The sequence below is a fragment of the Notamacropus eugenii genome, chromosome 3 (genome assembly GCF_028372415.1).
Source record: "Notamacropus eugenii isolate mMacEug1 chromosome 3, mMacEug1.pri_v2, whole genome shotgun sequence".
Classification (NCBI taxonomy): Eukaryota; Metazoa; Chordata; class Mammalia; order Diprotodontia; family Macropodidae; genus Notamacropus; species Notamacropus eugenii.
The window spans coordinates 148639141-148661427 of NC_092874.1; the positions used below are offsets into that span (position 1 = coordinate 148639141).

At 38.4% G+C, this 22287-nt stretch overlaps 1 protein-coding gene across 1 annotated transcript in view; it reads right to left on the reverse strand.

Annotated features, from left to right (window-relative positions):
• PIK3CG (phosphatidylinositol-4,5-bisphosphate 3-kinase catalytic subunit gamma) overlaps positions 1-22287 on the reverse strand; it is a 46658-nt gene that overhangs the window by 23215 nt on the left and 1156 nt on the right. Inside the window, exons 2-8 of the mRNA XM_072653073.1 lie at positions 19148-21157; positions 12437-12502; positions 11791-12016; positions 9899-10002; positions 5352-5498; positions 3511-3601; positions 59-189 (exon numbers count right to left, since the gene is read on the reverse strand). Coding sequence (XP_072509174.1) covers positions 59-189; positions 3511-3601; positions 5352-5498; positions 9899-10002; positions 11791-12016; positions 12437-12502; positions 19148-21145 — 2763 coding nt within the window. The 5' untranslated portion in view covers positions 21146-21157. The remainder of the gene's footprint in view (positions 1-58; positions 190-3510; positions 3602-5351; positions 5499-9898; positions 10003-11790; positions 12017-12436; positions 12503-19147; positions 21158-22287) is intronic.

Below are 22287 nucleotides of genomic sequence, written 5' to 3' on the forward strand. Positions count from 1 at the left end.
TATATAAACAGTGTCTGTAAAGGGGATCCATACAGTGAGGAAAGAGAAATTAGCTCACCTTTTCTTCAATTGGGCATTTTTCTTTGAGCCAATGATTTAGCACTTCATCCTTGAATGCTCCAGTATTACCCACTGTGCTCTGCTGAATTTTGGCAATTGTTGTAGCATCCTTCACAATTTCAATCATTCCTATGTAATAGGAACTCAGTTTGAGAAGAATAATCCTGACAATTTTATATGTCATTTTTAAGGTCGCAAACTAATTCCATATGGATTATCTCTTTTAGAGGCAGCTAGGTGACACAATGGACAGAGGACTGGACCTGGAGTTAGGAACACCTGAGTTTAAACTCAAAGACTTAATAGCTATATGACCCTGGGTAAGTCAATCAACCACTGTTTGCCTCAGTTTCCTCCTCTGTAAAATAAAAATAGTGATAGTACCTACTTCCCAGGGTTGTTTGGAGGATCAAATGAGATGTTTGTAAAGGGTTTAACAGTGTGTCACACCAAATAGATGTCCAATAAATGCTTATTTCTTTCCTCTTGATCCTTACAACTACCAAAAGAAGTAAGTTATATAAATAGTCTTCATTTTATAAAGGTAGAAATTGATGCTCAGAAAGGTTAACTGATTTACTTAACTGGTAAATGACAGAGCCAAGATTCACACTTAGCTGTCCAATGTCAAATTCAGTACTCTATGATATCAATGATACTTTGCTTCAGGGTTATTTGCCAAGTCCTTAAGTTCACAGTGTTTTGTGGTTTTCTTTTCTATTTTTTTTTAGAAGAATAGGAAGGAAATTGTGAAGGACTTTGTTACAAGATCTCTGAATAAAGAGTATACATTGAGTAGAATGTTCTATTTGTGAATGGTGAGAAGTAAAATTCATCTTTCCTGGCATGGGGAGGACATCCTTCCTCTTTAGGCCAACGGACATTTTCCTTCTCCTTTCTTTAAAATTACAGTCAAAGGGAAGAACACTTTATTCTATTTTCAAATCAGAACCCTGAGACTTCTTACTCCATACTCTTTCCTCAGTCATCTCCCTCACTCCCATGGCTTCAAATATTACCTCATTTCTATTGAGATGACTTTTAAACCTTTTTGAAAATGGAATTACTTTTCCAGATTTTCCAGGTCCTGAATCCTCCATCTGCTTTACCCTGAGGGCTCACCAGACCTCATGCGAAGGTTCAAAGCCAGCTTTACTTTTCTTGATAAAACTGCTCTTCCTTCTGGTTTCACTATTTCAGTTAGGGATATCATCATTTACCCTGTGTGCCATGTTTAAAACCTTGATGGTGTCTTTGACTATCTCCTCTCCCTCATCTCTCATATCCAGTCACTTGGAAAAACCTGTCAATTCAACTTTTGTCAGTTCTACCATTGTAAAAGGTAGTGTTTTCAGACTTCCAGCTAGAATAGGAGTGTCAAACCCCATTTCATGCTTCCTATATGTGTCACTTCATTTTTCTGAGTCTCAGTTTCCTCATGTATAAAACTGATATGATAACAGCTACTTTGCAGGGTTATTGTGAAGTTCAAATGAAATTATGAATACACTTTGTGAAACTTAAAGCCCCATAGAAATGTTGGCTCTTATTAACATCATCATCATTTATTGTTGTTGTTGTTGTTGTCTACCCCAACCTTTGTATTCCCACTGCTGCCGCTCTAGTAGAGAACTTTGATACCACCTGCTTGGACTGTTGTAATAGCATCCAAACAAATCTTGCTGCTCCTAACTCTAGGCTCTCTCTTCTCTAGACTATCCTTCATGTTGCTGCCAGATTTATGCTTTTCAGGTATAAATTTGGTCATTTCACCCTCAGCTCCACAATCTGGGATGGTCCTAGTTTTCCAGACTTATTTCCTACTATTGCTTCTTACACAATCTCCCTTCCATCTAGGTGGCTTCTTATCCTTTGTGCCCACCTCAGGTTCCCCTGGCTCTGGGCTTCTGTTTGCCTTTGCTGCTCCCATGCTTCCTGATGAATTCCTAGTCAGACTTTAAAGCTTGACTCGAATGTTACCTCCTCCTCTAGGAAGCCTTCTCTGTTTTTCTTCCTACTTAGTAATAATCTTCTTCTCCTACTCCCAAAGCCCTTAGATTTGACATACACTTTGCTTTTGTTTTCCTTATAAGCTCCATGAGGGCAAGATCCACGTCTGATCTGGATTTTGTACCATTTCTCCTCTACTACTTAGCGCAGTGCTCTAAACACAGTTCATATGAACTTCTTTACAAACTTTCTCATGTTCCAGTTTAGAACATGCTTATGCCTCCCGAAAGCTCTCAGAAATGTTGTAATCTACTCCTGCCAGGAGGAGGCAATGTGGCATAGTAGAAAGTATGTCAGACTTGGGGGGCAGGAAGCCCTGGGTTCAAAGCTTCCAACAGATACTTATCAGCTGTGTGACACTGGTGTGATAAGTTGCTTAAACCCTCTAGGTCTCGGTTTGCTCATTTGTAAACTGAAAGGGGTGGGTTGGACTTGTTGGCTTCTAAGGTCCTTTCTAGTTCTAAATTTGTGACCCTATAATCAATCAGGTTTTAGCTGATTTGTCAGAGTTTTATCATCGCAGTTTCCTGCTGAGTTCCATAGACCATTCCCTGGGTTTCATCATGCATTCAATTTCAGGGTTCATAGCACCAGTTTAGCCTTGATTTAATATTTCCGAACTCACCAGGGATCCATAGCCCAAGGCTCTAGATGCACAGTCTCTGGTTTCTCAGCAATCTGCATCTGAGTCTCTTACTCCTAGGATCTGACATATCCCATGGACAACATCCTGACTGCCTGGATTGCATTAACCTCTATGTGATGCATTGCAAATACCCAAGAGGCCAGCTTCCAATGCTGCTTTCTCCACTGATTACTAGCTTCTTGGCTAACTTAGAGAGAGTTATTCACTTCCAGGGGCAATAGCCAGCACTGCACAGTTGGTGTCCTCTTCAAAATTCTATCAATAGTATGTGCATAATAAAGACTGATTGAAAACTCATTCCTTCATGCACTAAATGGGGTGGCTATAAAGTTAGACTAAAAATACAATATATTGGACTTGAAAAGTTTTCTTTAAGATGCCTCCAAAAGTACATAAAAGCAGAGAGTAATAACTCTGATAATCTGAACGTGAGGTCACTATAATAAGTGGCAGATCTTTTCTGGTGTTTTTAAACATTAAGAGAGAGAGAATTTTAATTTTCAGTAGAAGTTGAGTAGAAGTTTGAGTGGGGTGGAGTTAAAAAAGGAGGGAAAAGTTTTACTAAATTACTTCCATTTGGGGTCACAAGGTTTTGGAACATTTCATGTTTTCTTCAAACATGTTTAATACATCCATATCAAATGAAATCAAATCAATTAACCAGGTTATATTTTCTTCCTGGTCTCATAAATAAATACTGTCTTACCCTATTTTCTGAGCCCTATTATTAAGTTTCTATGTCATAACTTGAAAAATACTGAATGGTGGGTTTATTTCCTGAAGGCTCTTCATACCTATTTTGTCTCCAGTTGAAATGCAACCATATGGCTGTAGGCACAAGTCCAAAGACTCTGCTTCCCAAATAGATCCCATAATTCGAAGAATCTAGACATGAAAACACAACGTGTTATACAATATATGCTTATTTGTGTTGTCTCTCCCTTTTTTAAAAATCACATTGTTAAACTTGACGTATGACGGGAAGAACATAGTAACCTGCTGCATTGTACTTAAGGTCAAATCTTTCTAAATTATTTATCATCAAGTATATAATTTGGTATGTAATCTGAAATAAACCTTGGGGAAGAGCCTGGCTGAAATTCTGTTTGTTATTTTTGAAAGTCCTGGAACTTATTCCTTTTTTATCCATGTAAAATGCCCTCTTCTTGTTCTGTCCAATCCTTAAGAAGTGGTAACAACATTGTTGTAAAAAAAATGACAACTATGATTGGTATTTAATTCTAAATAGCGAGACATTCATAGTCTGGATAACCAAAGAAACCAACAGTTTTCTATTGTTGTTGAAACCCATGATTTTCTTAGTCTAGGGCAGTGGTTCTCAGACTTTTTGGACTCAGGACTTCTTTACACTCTTAAAAAATTATTGAGGATTTTCCCAAAGAACTTTTGTTTGTGTGGGTTATATCAATCAAAATGTACTGTATTAAAAATTAAAACATCTTAGTATTATGATGAAAATAGTTATGAAAAACCTCTTGAGCTCTCTGAAAGAATCTTAGGGACCCCCAAAATTCCAGGATCACATTTTGAGAACTTCTGTTTATAGAATTAAACCCTCTCTACCAATGTAGATTGGTAATTTATAATCTTAGTGGGTTGTCTAGGTACTGAGAGTTTAAGTGATTTGCTGTGGATCACCAGAATCAGAGGTAACACTTGAACCCAGGTCTTTTTGTCTTTGAGGCTCTCTCCCTCTCCAATTTACTAAGTTGCATCTGCATATCCAACACATTGGATAAATATATACTTTGTTCATTTTTAATTTCAATTTTAAAAGTATTAACTGGAGTAATAATAACAACCATGTGTTTTTTGTTATTCTTCAAAGGGTTCAAAAGATTCTATTGTTTTTAGATTTAATAAATCTTCAAAACTTTGAGGGTGTGTGCATTGAAATAGAAATGTTCAGGACAGTTCTCATGATACCTTCAAAAATAAATGGCGTCTTCGGACAACGTCACTGACTAGTCATCTTCCTTATTATCCTTCTGTTTCCTCTTTCACCTGCCTAATTAGTCACCTCCAACTCGCCCATTTTTCTCTCTTTCATTTATCAGCCCACTGACTTTTTAAAAGCTTCATATTTTCTCTCTCTGTCTCTGTCTCTCTGTCTCTCTCTGTCTCTCTCTTTCTCTCCCTCCCTCTGACTCTCTCTCTTTCTCTCTCTGTGTGGGTAAAAAAGATGAATATCATTAGTGGGGGAGAAACTGTTGGTGTACACGTGCTTGAACCCAGATGAAAGTGCAGTAGCTATATAGTTGAGGGTGGGTGTTAGGAGAAATGCATGTGTGTTTAAACTATATCTCCATGCTTCATGAACTTGGGGTATAAAAATTGGTACAGGGGTATGGAGAGGTTGATGTGATTCATTATTTATGGATTCTAGTTGAGAAACAAACCCCTCCTATAAATAAAATCCCTTACTGAACTGCGTCCTGAGAAGGCCATGAGCCTCATGGCATAGTTTACAAGTCAATAGCAACATGAAAACTCCTCAATACTCAGTCACCGAGTCATGGTCTGTACTTGAACTTGCTAGTGTTTGAGCCTTCCCCCCTTCCCCCCACAATACATGTAAAATAACCAAACATCAATAATCTAAATATTAGCTTACTTGTAAAATAAGCATGTCTTGACGCAAATCATCTCCGTGTTTGAAGATAATTCCTATTGTTTCATTGGACAAGGCTGTGGGATCAGCACATTTAAATTCAAGCCATAAGGGTTTCTTCTTGGATGCCATTACTTTGCATTTTTCAATCTGTAAGGAAGAGTTCACATTTTCTATACACAGAATGGACACATGGAATATAGACACAATGTGTGGTCTCTCTATACCTTCAAATCCTTTTTTTTTTCTTATTAAAGATAATCCCTACAAATATCCATGCTAATTTGCAGGTTTTTGGTCACTTTCAGATAGAACTCTTGAAGAAAAGACTGCATCTGAGAAGAGACAGCCAATGATAACTAACTGCTACTTTTAAGTTTTACATAGATAAGAAAGAAGGAAACAAACATTTATTAAGAACCTGGTTTGTGCCAGATACTACGAGAAGCACTACCTCATTTGATCCTCACAACAACCATAGTAGGTAGGTAGGGGCTATTATAATGCCCATTTTACAGTTGAAAAAACTGAGGCAAAAAGAGGATTTGACTTGCTCAAAGTCACACAGCTAATAAGTGTCTGAGGCCAAATTTGAACTCTGATCTTTCTGACTCCAGGTCCAGTGCTCTACCCACTGTACCACCTACCTGATCATGAGATCCTCACAATGACCCTATGATATAAGTACTATAGATGTTTTTTTTTTTTTTCATTTTGCACATGAAGAAGCTGAGGTTTATAGCTCGATATCCTTAGCTTTCTTTAAGGCTCAGCTCAAACATCAGGCTTCCTTTCCCAGTGTCCCAAGCAATTCTGCTTATCTCTCCAAGGTTATCTTCCATCTGTTTTGTATGTATCTTATAAGTAGCTATTTATGTGTTTGTTGTCTCCCTTATAAGAACATAAGCTTCTTGAGGGCAGGGTTGATTTTGCTTTGCTCCATCCCTGAGATCCAATGAGTGCTTAATAAACACTTGTTCCTTGCTTGCTGGTTTGAAGTATTTGCCCTTGCTCATACAGCTAGAAGAATTCAAATGCTGGTCTCTCTAAACTCCAGCAGATTCTATTACACCACACTGCCTTTATAACAGATTAACAAGGACAGCAAACAGGCAAGTCAAGAAAAATTTTTAACATTAAAGTTTTACAGTTAAATCTCACTGATTTGGTCTCTAAGCACTCAGGATTTGTGATCATTAGTAGGAACACTGACCAGAGATTTTCTTTGGCATTAGTAATTGAAATGAAGGGGCGCTTACTGTGGAAATGATTACTGATGTCCACTTCAACAATCAAATTGTTTTAAGCACTAAACAAAACCACTTTGGTAGTCCCTTAATTTCGTATTTCTTGCATAAGAGGGAAAAATATGCACTCATTTTATTTCTACTCTCACCTTATCTTCTTCAGATCATTTATCTACATTGATAACTCATCATACACTGAAGCTGACTACATGATTTTTATTGTGTTTCACTGACTTTGGCATATTATTCCAGAGTCGGAAAAAATCGAATGGTTGTGAAATTTTTGATGAAATTCACAAATGAAACATTTACCTCCAATTTCTCTAATGATTTCTCCACTCTATTTTTTTCTTTTCTTAAAATATCTTTTTCCTTCTCCCTTCAATGGTTTGAGGACATTTTAGGGGCTCTGGACTAGACCAAATGCTTTTGCTCTTCTTTCACACTTCCTAGAGGATCTCTCATGTTGCTATTGGCATCTGCCATCTTTACACTTATGATTCCTACCATTGAACAGTTTGTTTTTCCACTGATATTTTATCTCAAGATCCAAAGTTATTTTATCTCAAAAGTTTGCAAGGGATCCTAAGGTCTTTCTGCTAGAGGCTGATGGGGATGACAGGGATTCTTATAGATTCCATAGACGGTCTCCAACAGTCTCTTGGCTTCCCATTTCTATGGGTATGAGAGGAATTCTTCACTTTGCAAGCCTATGACTCAGAAAGGACACAGAGACAAAACTGCCATATTCATAGTCTATTCTTCCAGCATGAAAACAACCCCCTTAGAAGATACATTTGTCCATGAAAAAAGTAGCACTTTATTCTTGACAGACTACTGACCTTCTCCATCATTGTTAGATGCCTTCACATAGTCCCTGTTTCCCATGCAAAGAATTCCTCAATTAGCCATGACTTCTTATACCCCTCTTCTGCCATTCAAATTGCTACCTAATGTTGTGAATGAGGTTGTCTGATTTTTAATAAAGATTAAATTATTATTAACTATTATTGCTACCAGTAAACAAAGCAACAATAACAAAATAAGTATTTTGGTGCTTGGCTTGATGATACTTAACATGTCTATCAACAACTTGAAAAAGGACATAGATAGAATGCTTATCAAATCTGCAGAGGATGTAAAGCTAGGAAGGACAGCTAAATTCCTAGATAATAGAGTAAGGATCCACAATGATCTTGATAGGCTAGAGCACTGGGATGAATCTATTAAGATGCAATTCAGTAGTAGATATATATGTAAAATCTTATACAGTTTTGAAAATTAGCATCGTAAGTCTAAGACAGATGAGACAGGGTTAGATAGTCATTTGTCTGGAAATGACCCAGGGGCTTTAGTAGACTGCAAATTCAATTATATCAGCAATGTGTTCTGGCATACAAAAACAGCCAACATGATCTTCAACTGCACTGAGAGAGGCATGGTTTCCAGGAATAAGGAGGAAGTCTGCCATGGGGAGAACATATTTAGATTATTATGTTCAGCTCTGGGCATGCCAGTTTAAGAAGAGCAATGGTAACCTGAAGAGTGTAGGAAGGGTAACCAGGATGGGAAAGGGGCTCAAACTCATGTTATATTCATATGGCATGTTTTCAGACTGGTGGAAGGAAATGGGAATGTTTAGTTTGGAGAAGACTCAGGGTGTGGTAGGGTTGGGGAGGGGGACATAATTCTTTTCTAATATTTGAAGGGCTGTCTGATAAAAAGATCAAACTCATTCTACTTGGACCTAGATGGCAACACTAGGACCAGTAGATAAAACAAAACAAAACACAAATACAAGCATATGGGTTTGATGCAAGGACAAATTTAACAATAGAGCTGTCCGAAATTGAAATGGGTTACTCTGCAGATGATGAGCTTTTTTCTCCTTGAAGGATTTTAAACAAAACTTGGATGACCACTTGTCAACCATGTTCCAATAAAGATTCCTTGGGGAATATGGGCTGGACCCAGTGGCCACTGAAGTCCCTTTCTGACTCCAAAATTCTGTCTTTGTGATCCTCAAAAAATTGGGTCTGAGCAAAAGGAGAGCTAATAATTTGAAAGGAAATTTAATTTTTTGTTTTTAACTCATTTTTAATGTTCATGTCTTTCTACATGCAGATGCCACACTGTCCTTTGATAGTACTGTGGCAGGAAATTTCAACTGAACTCTTACTGTGAATATATGAAAATGTTATATGTGAAAATGACATGTTTCTCCGCCTTTTCACATAAGGGAGTCACATCTGCAGGAGTTTGCAAAAGATACAAAGCTGATTTCTTTTTTCTCTGGTAGGAAAGAAGGGGAAGACCAGACCTGTTGATTTCATTGGTTTTAGAGAATTCCTGGTGAGGAAACTCCTTCTACCAATGCAACTGTACACCTGCTCAGCATCTTACAGTCTTTTGAGTGTCACCTGGGACACTGAGTGGTCTAGTGACTTGCCACACAACCAGTGTCAGGCAGAATTTCAAATACGATCTATCTGCTACCAAGCTGAAATAACAATACTTTAGGCATAAAATAGGTGATTAATAATATGAACTCATTTATGTATCACTCTAAAGTTTACAAAACATTTTTCTTATAAAAACTTGTGTAATACAAGTACTCTCTACTCCCATCCCAATTTTATATTTACTTACATATAAAGAAAATTACAGAACTGTTCTGATTGGACCCACTATAAATTTATGCTGCATAGCCTCAGCTGGGTCCTAATTGCTGTCAGACAATAGTCCTTCAAGGATCTGTGATTTCAACAGTGTGGGTGCTTCCCCATTCCAATGTATATCTCTATGCTTTTACCTTCTCAGGAGGTATTCACCAGTTTCTGTGGCTGAAAGAATTTATCACCCAGTGGCCAACTTTCTAGGGATAACCTCTCTGTCTTTAGCTAGGCTGGTCCTCAGGTGATAGATACAGTCTAGCTAAATCTGTTTTTTCCAAGCCATTCTAATTTGGATTGTGGTTCCTTGCATTCTACTAGCCTGGCCCTTAAGAACCCAAGGTCACTTGCAAGACGGGATTAGATTCTAGAGTAAGTCTTCCCTGGAGGATTGTAAACTTCTATACAATTTTAAATTGTATGCATGTAAAAAATGGTTACATGATCCTACACCTATAGTATGTATAAAGACCAATGCTTCTCTTTGACCAATGATTAAAATATAGATTAAAGGAAGTGAACACCCTCACCCTTTTCCATTCCTTTCCTCATATACATATCAGCCATCCCAACTGACGGACCTTAACAGACATAACACAGACAGCTTCAAAATGAAAGACTCCAGACTTACCACAAGTGTTCCTGCTCTCAGGCCAGGATCATAGGGTACTCTAAAGTTTTTTGGAAGATTAGAATTCTGAAGGTTTTCAAGCTTTTGCTTAAGTTGTGAGATAACTGCAGTAGACACATAAGAAACCATCAAGAATTCGTCAACATTACCATTGATCAACATCATAAAAAAAATTTACTAAGCTTACTTTGTGTATTTGGGTAAAGGATGGAACAAATGATTATCAGATTTTCAGATGACTCAAAGCTAAGAAGGATGGAAAGAAGGGGGTCCAAAAAGATGTGGACTGCCTACAGCATTGGGATTAATCTATTAATATGAAATTCAATAGGGATAAATGTAAAGTAATATACTTTGGTTCAAAAAAGTCAACTTCAGAACTAAAAGGTGGTGGGAACATGGTAGAAAAATAGAAAAAAAAAAGGACCTATTCTGATCTTGAAGGGGACAAAGGAGAAGAGAAAATAAAATGGTTGTGAGAATTTGCTTTTTAAGTGAGGGTGGAGGAAAAGCACAAAATATTTTTACAGTCAGAGTACACATTCAGGTAAGCACATATATAGGTCTATAGGAATAAAGGACTGAACCTGCAATTTCAACAAGTCAAGTCAACAAGCATTTATTAAGGACTTACTCTGTGCCAGTCCCCGTGTTAAACATTGTGAATGTAAAGAAGATTAAACTTGGTGTCTATCCTCAAGGAACTTACATTTGAATGGGTCTATACCACATTTCATTGGTATAGGGAACTCCCAGGTGAAAAGGAAATTCTTTCCACCATTCATGTTGGAGCCTGAATTTTTTTTTATAGTTTTTAAGAATTATTTTCTAAGGCATTCAGAGGTTGGGTCCTGCATTAAGAATTGCCCAGGATTGCACAGCTAGTATGTGCCAGAGATGGAGTTTGAACCCAGGTTTTCATGCCTCCAAAGCCAGCTCTCTATTAAATCCCCTGCCTCTAGCCACAAAAGTCTACGTACAGATTAAATCACAGTGAAGGAAGAAGGATAAAAGATGAGTACTGCAACTTTTCTTCTGCTTGGTGGTTGAGACGTATGAGTGGGAGGAAGGTAGGGGATAAGGTAGTGGGGAGAGTAAGAACTGATAGGAAAACAGATAGGACTATATAAAATGCAAACTTGCGGGGGTGCTACAAACACTTTAAAAAAGAGGAAATTGTGGTGGGCGGAGGCGTGGGTTAGAGAATATGGGATAGCTTCAAAATGCTAAAGAGTTGTTTTTGTTTGCTTTTAGCACTTAAAGAAATTAATCCAAAGTCAGTACCTGGGTATCAGCTAGATGAAAAGTCATTGTAAATTGGATTGATGCTCTTCAGTAACTAAGTAATTTTTAACCAAAATTAGAGTGAGAGTAAGGGTACCTCTTCTTCTTTTGGGGAGGAGAGATTATCACAAATATATTCAGTAAGAATCCAAGAATGACTATGGAAGTTCTGAATACATAGAACTAGTCTATGAAACTAAAGACTAAGAAAAATTCTCAAGCCTTTATTTAAAAAAAAAGACTGAAAGTTGGGGTATGCAGGAAGGAAAATAAATGACTGTTTCAGTGTAGGGGAAATGTGAAAAACTAAGAAATAACATAAGTTCCCTTTGCCCACAATTGCTTTTTAATGATTATATTTTAATGATTATGTTTGTAGAACACTTTTGAAAGCCATTTCATAGGTATTATCTTAACTCAAAAATTTGAAGTATTTTTGCTTTTTCTCTTCCTCCTCTACACAGATAGAATCTGTAAAAGTTTTTTTTTTTGGTTTGGGTTTTTGTTCTTAGCTGTATTAGGAAGAAGAGTTATACTTTTCAGAGCAAGGGGACAGAGGACACATCTTGGGATATCTGAGAAGAGACATGAAAGTATGGAAACTCTACCTTGGGAAGTGACATCGTACTTTTCGGCAGACAGTGACTTAATATCAATCGTGACTTTTTGGAGCATCCGGATTACTTGAACCTGTTTTGTGAAATCCTCTAACATGGCCATGCCGCAGCCTCTCAGATAGGCTTCGAGTATCACTGCAAACCGTTGCTGGTAGTGCCTGGACTGAGCGATCTCGCTTCTCAGAAACCAAAACAAGAAGTGACCGATTCTTTTGTTCTGAGAGTGGGGAAAAAATTGAAGACGGTTAATATGAATGACATTGGGGGTTTCTCAGTAAATGAAAGAGATAAGGATTAGGGATTCATCTGTATAAGGAACTCCCAGATGATGAAATTCCCTCTACTAATGTAGATTATCATATTCTCTGCCATTTATAGTCTAAGAGCACTGAGGGGAAAGGACGCGGTGGTGGCCACCAACTAGTATCTGTGACTTGAACTCAGGTATCTCTGACTTCAAGGAAGGTTCTAGTAGATAGTACTAAAATAGTAGTATACAAGATCATGCTGCCTTTGTTAAAAGAAATCTGGTTTTAAAATCTAAAGTGGTAGTATACTACCCTTTGCTGCTGCCTTGTTTAAAGAAAAGCCAGTCCCTTTAAAAAGTCCCTGCTGTTACCAAAGCAAGAATACTTACTCTCAAACCACGTTTCAGCAGAAATCTGGCAAGAGCACTGTCATGGTATGGTTCAAATTTCACAGCCTAAAGATAAAACATACTTATGTATTTATGCGTGATACGGAAAGACGTGTCCATGTGTCCAACTATACAGATTTCTTCACTGTTAGTTAAGGAATGACTAAAAGCCAGAAAGAGGCCCGGGTTTCTACAAAGCAGGACAAACAGTAAAGACCTCATCATGCATCTTTAGTAAGTGTTAATATTCCCACGAGTACAGTAAATGGTCATTTTCCTTTTTTTCTTGGGTCATTTCAATTTGTTCCAGTTGGAACTGTACAACTCCAGGGGACTGAGTGAGGGAGGCAGAACTAGACTCATTCTTGGCTTTGATGTAGCCCTCTGCACATGAGGTGGGAAGTTGGATCTGGGAAGATACTGCCTACTATGGATGCTCAGGGTGACCCTCTTCCCCAGGACTAGTGCCTGACTGTCCTACAAGTATGAAAATTACACACTTTGGGGGGAAAAAAGCTGTATTTTTCAGGTCTTTTCCCTCTGAAGTTGATCTTTCCCTGGTGGGCAAGGGATCAAGAGCTCTCCACTCCAGGTGGACAAGGGATCAAGAGCTACCAATCAATTGTCTCTAAGGCTCCCTAAAAAGCTAACTTCATGGACTTTACCTTCAGGCAAGAGGAAAGCTGAACTGTCTACTCCTACTCTGTCTTCAACTCATTTCAAGACATGGTCTACTCTCAATCCACTTCCTCCTTGGGGATGAGGGGTGTGCATGTGAACATTGCAGCCACAGGAAGGTCCAGGGAGGATGGGCAAGGAGTTACAATATTTTGATTATTTGCTTGCCGTCTCAGGCCCTAACAGAGACCGAGTAGATTTACTGAGGGCACAGCTTCCTCCCTGTTGTACTTTCATCTTCAGTGCCTAGCAAACCACCAGCAAAGAAAGTGCTCAATAAATGTGTATTGATAGATGAATGTAGATATGGGAACAGATCAAAGATCAATGCTTTCTTGTCTTTCAGTGTCTTTGCTCATTCTGATGCATATGTCTGGAATCCTATGCATCCTTTAAAGGTCAGGACAAATTCTACTTCCCCCACAAAGCCTTCTCAGATCCTCAAAGCCAGTAATGATCTTTTGTTCTTCAGACCTCATATGCAATTTTGTTAAATTATATAATCTACCTATCTAGACATGCATCACAGTTATTTCTATATATGCATAATTGTATTAACCTGTAAGTTACATGGGCACAGGGACCTCTGAAAGCTGCCCTTATGGAATTTTTCATGCAATGAAAAAGACACTATTATCCACAAGACTTAGCAACAGATTGGATAAGAGTGGGGCATGCATGTGAGAAAGGACTGAGGCTGTTTCCCCTTTCAAGGGGTGTCCGGACACTGGTGTTATGACTTCAGCTCACCAGAGAGGGAAAAGAAATATATTGACTATTTATGGGGTATTGTGAGTCCTCTGTGTTTGGCTCATTTTTTTTTTCTGGGTTTCTCTGAGTCCTTAGCACTTTCTATGGGAAAAAAATCAAGGGTAACCTGTGGAAGATTATGAAACAAAGAAGGAGAGAAGGAGCAGGGAAAGAGAGAAGACAGGACAGGACTTTGAGTCTTGGCTCATAGACACACTTTCTACATAATCCTGGACAAGTCACTTGACTCCTCTAACACTTCAGGCATCTCAGCACAACTACATCACGATTTTTGTGAGAAAGGAATTTTGTAACTCTTAGATGTGAACTATGGACATATTCCATATTTCAAATGGGAAGACATTAAAAAGTAGAGAAATTATATTTTGCTCTACAGAGAGTAGAATCGAAGACTTTTAGAGCTAAAGGAGACCTGATATCATCTAATCTACCCCATCTCATTTAAAAAAAGAGAAATAAAGCGTTAAGGGTCTATGTAAATTGTTTGTGGTCAAGCAGCTGGCTTATTACTAGATGAGCTGATGAAAGCACCTGGGCCTGCTGACCTCCAGTGAGTGCTACACCATGCCAAACAAGTTCTCCCCCAACAGTAAAGAGCTGGTTTGACTAAGAGGATTATTGTCTCTTTTGATGGAGAGGCGGTATGTAATACTGAAGTATTAGATATGAAATCAGGAGACCTGGGTTCAAATCCCTTCTCATACACTTACTAACTGTGTGATTATGGGCATCACTTCACATCTCAAAGCCTTGGTTTCCCCATCTGTAAAATGGGTATAACACTTGCACTACCTACCTCAAATCCTGAAATGTAATCATACTTATTCCCAATGGCCCTTTGAAGAAGGGGCTTTGAAGGGACTTTATAAAACCCAAAACACTATATAAATGTGACTCATTATTGACTTAAAGGAGAGAAGAGAAGGTGCAGAAAAGAGAAAAGATAAACTTGACTAGAAGACATAATAAAGGGTGAGAAATAGCTGGATTTGGTTAGAAGGGACTAGAAGACATTGAACAATCAGCCAAAGTTGGTAAGTATTATAATGCGTGGATAGATGTAAACATACACATATACATGTATATGTGTATATCAATCAGATGTAGTCAGAGAACCAGAGAAGTCTAATAATGATAACAGTTGCAAGATAATAGCAATAATAGAATGTTTAGAGTGCTTTAAGGTTGGCAAAGTACTTTACTTAGTTACTTATTTCATCCTCAGAAAACCCCTATGTTATAACTGCCATTATGACCCCCATTTTATAGAGGGGAAAACTGAAGTTGATAGAGATTAAGTGACTTGTCCAATGTCATCTATCTAATAAGTGTCTGAGGTTCCATGTCCAGTGCCATCTTGTGTCAACAAGCTATTAATTTGTAGTCTCTTGAAGTGTTTCTCTATGAATATCTTCAGATTATTCAATCTTTCTATTAAAAAAAAAAGAGAGAATAGAAAGTACCTATGTTACACCAATTTTCTATCCCCTAGTTTTCATAGGCAGTGGGGGGGGGGGCGGTCCACAAGAGGGCACCAAAACTTTGGTTGGGTTTCTGGTGCAATTTTTTCCTTTCATATTGTAGATGACCAAAATCAGTTTAGTAACCATGTTTCTGTTATGCCAAAGCTTCTTCAAAACAAAACAACAAAAACCCAACTTTTTCATGGGTGTGGTAAATACATGTAAATTTAACTGCAGTGAAGTTGCTGTCTCTGAGAATGTATTAAGCCACTCATTCCATTAGTAAATGAGTATATTCATTCCAGTACTTAAAAAAAAATTCTTGGTTGAACGTGAGAGTTGATACTTGATTTTTGTAAAGTCAACATGTAAAAATCAACTTGGAGAGGGTTTTATTCAAGAGGCAGGAATTTAAACACTCCTGAAAACATAGTGCAATACTTTAAAAAATGGTCAAAGTCCACTAGTGTACTGTTGGTGGAGTTGTGAACTGATCTAACCATTCTGGAGAGCAATTTGGAACTATGCCAAAAGGGCTAGAAAGCTGCGCATAGCCTTTGACCCAGTAATAACACTTCTAGGTCTATAAGCCAAAGAGATTAAAAAAAAATAAAAAAAGGGAAAAGGACCTATTTGTACAAAAATATTTATAGCAGTTTTTAATATGGTGTCTAAGAACTGGACATCAAAAGGCTACCCATCAATTGGGGAATGGCTAAATAAGCTGCACTTATAATTGTGATGGAATATTGTGCTATAAGAAATGACAAGCAGGATGACTTCAGAAAGACCCGGACTTACATGAACTGATACATAGTAAAGTGAACAGAACCAGGAGAACATTGTACACAGTAATAGCAACATTGTTCAATGAAGAACTGCAAGTGACTTAGCTATTCTTAGCAATACAATGATCGAAGACAATCACAAAGTACTAATGATTAAGCATGCTCTCTGACTCCAGAGAAAGAATTGATATTGATTGAGTAGAGACTGAAGCATGCTATTTTTCACTTTCTTTCCTTCATTTTTTTTTATATTTGAGTCTTCTTGTACAAAATTACTAATATGGAAATGCTTTATATCCTTGCACATGTGTAAACTGTACCTGATGGCTTACTTTCTCAGGGAAAAAGAAGGGGAAGAAGGGAGGGATAGAATTTGGAACTCAAAACTTTAAATAGAAAAAGTTTAAAAAATTGGGGAAAATGGTCAGTCATATTTAGATTGTGCCTGTTAATTTGAATTTTAACATGATTATTTCTTGATTTGTTGCATTCCAAGCAGGTAAAAATGAAATAATAATAAAATTCCCAGTTCTGCAAAGTTTATTCACGAAAGAGCTAAAGAGAAACAACATTGTTGGGTCCTTGATATGGAAGAGAGAGGACACAAAGTTAGAGCTCAGACAATTCTGTATAGAACAACCCAATGAGAAGATATTTTTGTTTGTGTTATTTTCCCTAAATTTCTTTAATCCTCTGGCTAGTAAATGAATATTGTGTGGAAAGAAGTAAAAAATAACATTGGATGCTTTTAGACGACATGGAAAGAAGTTCTACAGAAATGGTTTTTCAGAGTGTAATGCAAAGATAGGAATTTAATAGCTAAGGATGAGAACCCTTTGATCATTGGCAGGGTGATATGACAGGAAAAAACATTAGGCCTGGAATTAGAATACTTTCCTCTGACACTTACTAGGTGTGTGATCCTGGGCAAGTCACTTAACCTCTTACTCATCAAATAGGGAAAACAGTACTTATAATACCTACCTCAAAGGAGCACCTTGTAAATCCTAAAAGACAGTGCAAATGTGAGCTGTTATTATTATGCTTGTCTGGAATCTTTAGGGACAAACTGTAAAAATTGGATGATTTGCTAACTCACTGCCTAACATATTGATTAAAGAGCATCATTTCTACATAAAATGTCCCTCCATTTCCTCCCTAATAAGTACTTTGCCAAGAAGGTTGGCATACTGGAAAGATGAATGCATTAGGAATGGAGAAGAGTTGAATTCAAATCCCCTTAATAATGACCAAGTTATGTCAACTAGGGCAGGTTACTTAAGCTCTTTAGGTCTCGGGTGCCACATCTTTGAAATGGGAGTAACAGCATACTTGCCTGTGGGCAGAGGACTAGCTCAGATGAATTCCTGAATCCTGACCTTGGACAATTCACTCCACCTCTCTTGGTCTTACTTTTCTTACCTGTAAAATAATGGATTTGGACTAGATGATCTCTAAAGCTTTATCCACATCTAAAATTTTGTATGCCTTTGAATCTCTTCTGGCTATAAGATATGATATCATGAACATAAAAAGCTGGCATAGGCACTTTGTGTTTGTGATGAATTCCATCAAATGACAAATATTTTTATCTCTTGTTCTCACTTTCCAAGGAACATGGCTTCCCTTTTATTTCTCCAGCCCTGAATACTTATTAACGTGGACCTGAATATAACATCTATTTAGAATCATAGACATAGAATATCAGAATTGAAAGAAACTTTAGAAATCAACTCTACATTTTATATATAATGAAACTAAGGCACCAAGAAATTATGTGACTTGCCCACTTGCCCACAATCATACAGCTGGTAAATATTAGAGCCATAGTCTGCATGCAAGCCTTCTGGTTTTTAGCCTAATGGTCTTTTCTGCTGTCTTACAACATCCCCTATATCTTGTTTTTGAGATAATCAGGGTTAAGTGACTTGCCCAGGATCACACAGCTAGTATCTGAGACCAGATTTGAACTCAAGTCCTCCTGACTCCAGGGCTGGTGCTCTGTCCACTACACATCCTAGCTGCCCCTCTCCTAAAGCTTAACAAGTATCTTACATATCTCTGGAAGAACTCACTCCCCATTAAAGTCTAAAACATTATGAGGTCAGGTAATAGACAAGCATTTAATATGGATTTTAAAGATAAGAAAATTGAGCTAAAATGAAATAGCTAGGGGGAAGAACCAGGAGGAGAGCTGCTCTTATATTCTGTTTCTATACCACACAGATATTCTGGATGAATAACAATCTAACTCCCCTAGAAGGTGGTGGCCCATTATAGACCATAATAATAATAATAATAAAACTCTTATTTATGTAGCAATGTACAGTTCATAAAGTCATCATTTCTTAATCCTCATAAATTCACCCCATACTGTCTTGGGCAGCAAAAAACAAAGAGAATAATTTATCATTTGGTGAGTTGGCATCACTGCCATCACAGTGTGTATAATGGACAGAGTAATGGATTTACAGCCAGGGACTTGGGTTTGAATTCTGACTCTGCCACTGGTGACCTGCATGACTTTAGACAGATCACTTAACTTCTCTGGAACTCAGCTGTTCATCTATAGAATGATGTCTGAAATCCCTCTTAACTCTAAATCCCGTGATCCCATGATATAGAACTGTAGTTCAATCTAATTGGCTTCTTTTTTAATGACATTTATTTTATACATTTGAACATTGTTCTGAGAGGGGGTCCATAAGTTCCCAAGGTTGTCAAAGGGATCAGGGAATAAAAAAGTTTAAGAATTCCCAATCTCCTCCAACCTCCTCATTTTGCCCATGAATACACTAAAGCACAGAGAAGTCAAGGGTCTGGTTCTAGGTTATACAATAAGTTCTTTGCAGAATCAAAACTTGTATGTCTTTTCCATGACACCATGCTGCTTCCTTCCCAATCCTGAAACACTAAACAGGCATTTTCATAACCAGTGAATGAGGTGCTTGTGTACATGCAAATAAAGTTCTTGAGCCTTTGTTTCCTTTAATAAATCAAACATATTTTACCTGAACGAGCTGCAGCAGGTAGTGCAGGACATCATCATCTTCCAAGTTTTCTAGCTTTTGCACTGCAATGGCTCTTACATTTTCATCTGAAAAGTTGCAGTCCAGGAGTTGCATTGTTAATCCAACATCCAAATCACTTTGATCCCAAGCTTCTCTTCTGGCTAACAACTGGTATGTTTTGGCCACAATTTCTTGTTGTCCCCATTTCACTGAACTAAACAGCTTAGGATATGCTTTGGGGTGCTTGAGGCTTTCATACCTAAAATGCCATAGTAATTCTTTGTCCTTCGCAGTGAGTGGGTTAAGTGGGTCGGTGGCTATGATTTCTTCCAGTTGTTTTCGAAGCTGATTGGGCATTTCTCCCCGTACCCTGTCCCCTTCAGGGTCAGGAGTGGTCCTGTGCTTAGGCAAGGCTATCGGGTGGCAATAGTTGTCCAGAAGGATGGAGATTGACATAGAATTATCCTTATCAGGGTTGGTTGCTGATGTAAGTTTGTCAGCATTGATGCTCCCTTGGTCCTCTCCCTTCCCTGATATCTTCCACATGTGCAGGACATATTCTCCATGCCTTAGGAGAAAACGGTGGTCTATCAGCAGTAGGTTCACATAATAAAGTAACTGAGTTTTGCCTTTGGCTTCGAAGCTAGAACCCTCATGAGATCCAGCAGCCTTGGAGGACTGGGATGGTGCTTTCCCACAGTAAATCTGAAGGTTCAGTAAAGCCCCTTTGGGCAAGTCCTTGATTTTGATATCAAACTCAAGCCACACATTCCAGAGCACCTCGTCTGTGAAAGGTTTAGAGGTGGTTCTTCTTTGGCAAAGGACCTGCTGCCCATGTTGGATGTTTGCTTCCACAAAGACCGTGAGCTCGGTGTTCCGTGGGAGCACAGGGATGTCAATGCCCCTGATCTTGACCCTGAACCTTCGGTCACAATCCCACAAGGAGACAGTAAATACTCTCTCGTGATTCTTGCCATTTATTGTCAGCTGTTCATGGTAGCCTGTAACTCCTGTGCAGTCATCCACAAGTGGCCACTCTTCTTTCCTCACCTTATCCTGCCCTGGGTCAGGTGGTGTATCCAGCACAAGATGAATCTCTTCCCCTTTCTTGATGCAATGCCTGATCCACTGGAAATTCTTGATGGGTGTTTCCCCCACAATGTACTCGTCTCGGCCACAGACTCGAAGCACAAAATCCAGCTCACTTTGACTTTCAGGGATGTCCATCAGTGACTTCTTCTTAGCCATCTTAGTGAAGAAGCTCTGCAAAATTGTGCCTGGGGTGTCATCTGCAGAGACCTTGATGGTCTGACTCGTGGTGCTTCGGTGAATAACGATCAGAATGCAATTATTAACAATCTTTTTCAACAGGTATGTGGGGAGTGGCTTGGAAGTCACCCAAGGATGCATGGCATAGACTTTGGGGTCTCGGTTGGCTACCTCCATAATCCTTGGGGTGACAAGCCGGCGCCGGGTGAATTCCAGCTCATCATCATGCACATTGCTCATGTTAGTAACATCATAGCCAATCAGATCATTTAGCTGTTGCTGGAACTCCAGAGTTTCTGCTGTGGGTAGCTGCCTCTGGACCACATGGATCTGGCCCATCTTCTTGTGATGGGTTTTCCAGTATTTCACACAGTCCAATGTCTGTATCAACTGGTACTTGTCATAGATCTCATACCATTGTTCCTTTTTCTGATACAGCAGCAGAAATTGCTCTGGAGAAGACTGGTGATAGAATTCCATGGTCATGCTAGTCTCCATGGCCTGCATCCAGACCTGTGCTTTCACCTGTTCCACATTGCAATTCCCAGCTGCTTCCAAGATCACTGTTTCTGCAACTTTGGTGTTCTGGTGTCTGGTGGGCAGGATAAATTCTATAGGAATGAGTTCCATTGAAGATGAGCTGATGCCAGCACTTTGTGGCTTCATTCTCCTCCTCCTTCCCCTGTTATCTTCTCTCAGAACGACGGGTTCATGGTCCTCCAAATCCATGCCCTAGGTGAGCTGTAAGCAGAAGAAGGTAGGTATTTTGATCATAAAATAGCACTTTTCCCCTTACCATATACCTATAAAATATAGGAACCAAAGCCAGGGAAATTTTGTGCTTGGAAGGCAAAACAGGCCCATGAAAGGGCAGCAGACACATCTCATGATCAGCAAAATATCCAACTCAGGGACTATATCCTATAATCATCCAAGATGGAAGTAGAAGTTAAAATATCCTGCTTTGAAGGCAGGCCATCAACTTATTTCCCATTTCTTGGTGTCATACTTCTCCCTGGGATTTAGATACCCTATCTAATTTTGTCAGTATGTTCTCTATTTCCAAACCTTCTCTACCTCAATTTAGCTATTCAATCTAACTCACTCTTTGTTGAAATTCCTTTTGCGTTTTGGTCATAATCTTTCTGTCCTTTTCTGATTAACAAAACCAGTAAATAAAAAATCGCTATAAATTCAAATAGCAAAAGAACTGCTTTAAAAAAGCTAGATCTAGCAGATAAATAAATGATTTAAATACTTATGTTGTACTGGAAAGGGTATTGATTCTGGAGTTGGAAGGCCTGGGTTCAAATTTGACAGTCAGCCCCTGTGTGACCTTAAGTTACTTAATGTCTTTGTGCCTTAGTTTCCTTTTTTAAAAAAATGCAGAGTTTAGACCTGAGAGCCCTTCTAGCTCCATGTCCTTCCATTTCTAAATACTGCAGTTATATCCAGCTGAAACATCTGTCACATTAGCATATGAACAATCATTTATGAAATATTTCTCTTTCTTTAAACCTATCAGTATTTGGTATTTGATTTTGTTTTGCACAATATAAACATTAAACAATGATAAACCTGTGCCAAATAGCTTTATTTGGAGCTAATTCATCTAATTAATCTCTGCCATAGTAGAGATGTTCTAGGAAAATAGAGTCCTGACTACTATTACTACACCTCCTTTGTTAAGTCTTTCCTGCTCCCTCCAGCTGAAAGAGATAACTCCATAAACTTCTTATAACTTTCCTCTAATTTATCCTTTGTACTTACATTCTAATTGGTATTAGAATTTGAGTGTCTATTTCTCATCTCTTCCACCTCATCAGGCAGGGAAGGGTCCTGGAGGCAGAGACTGTATTATGTTTTCATCT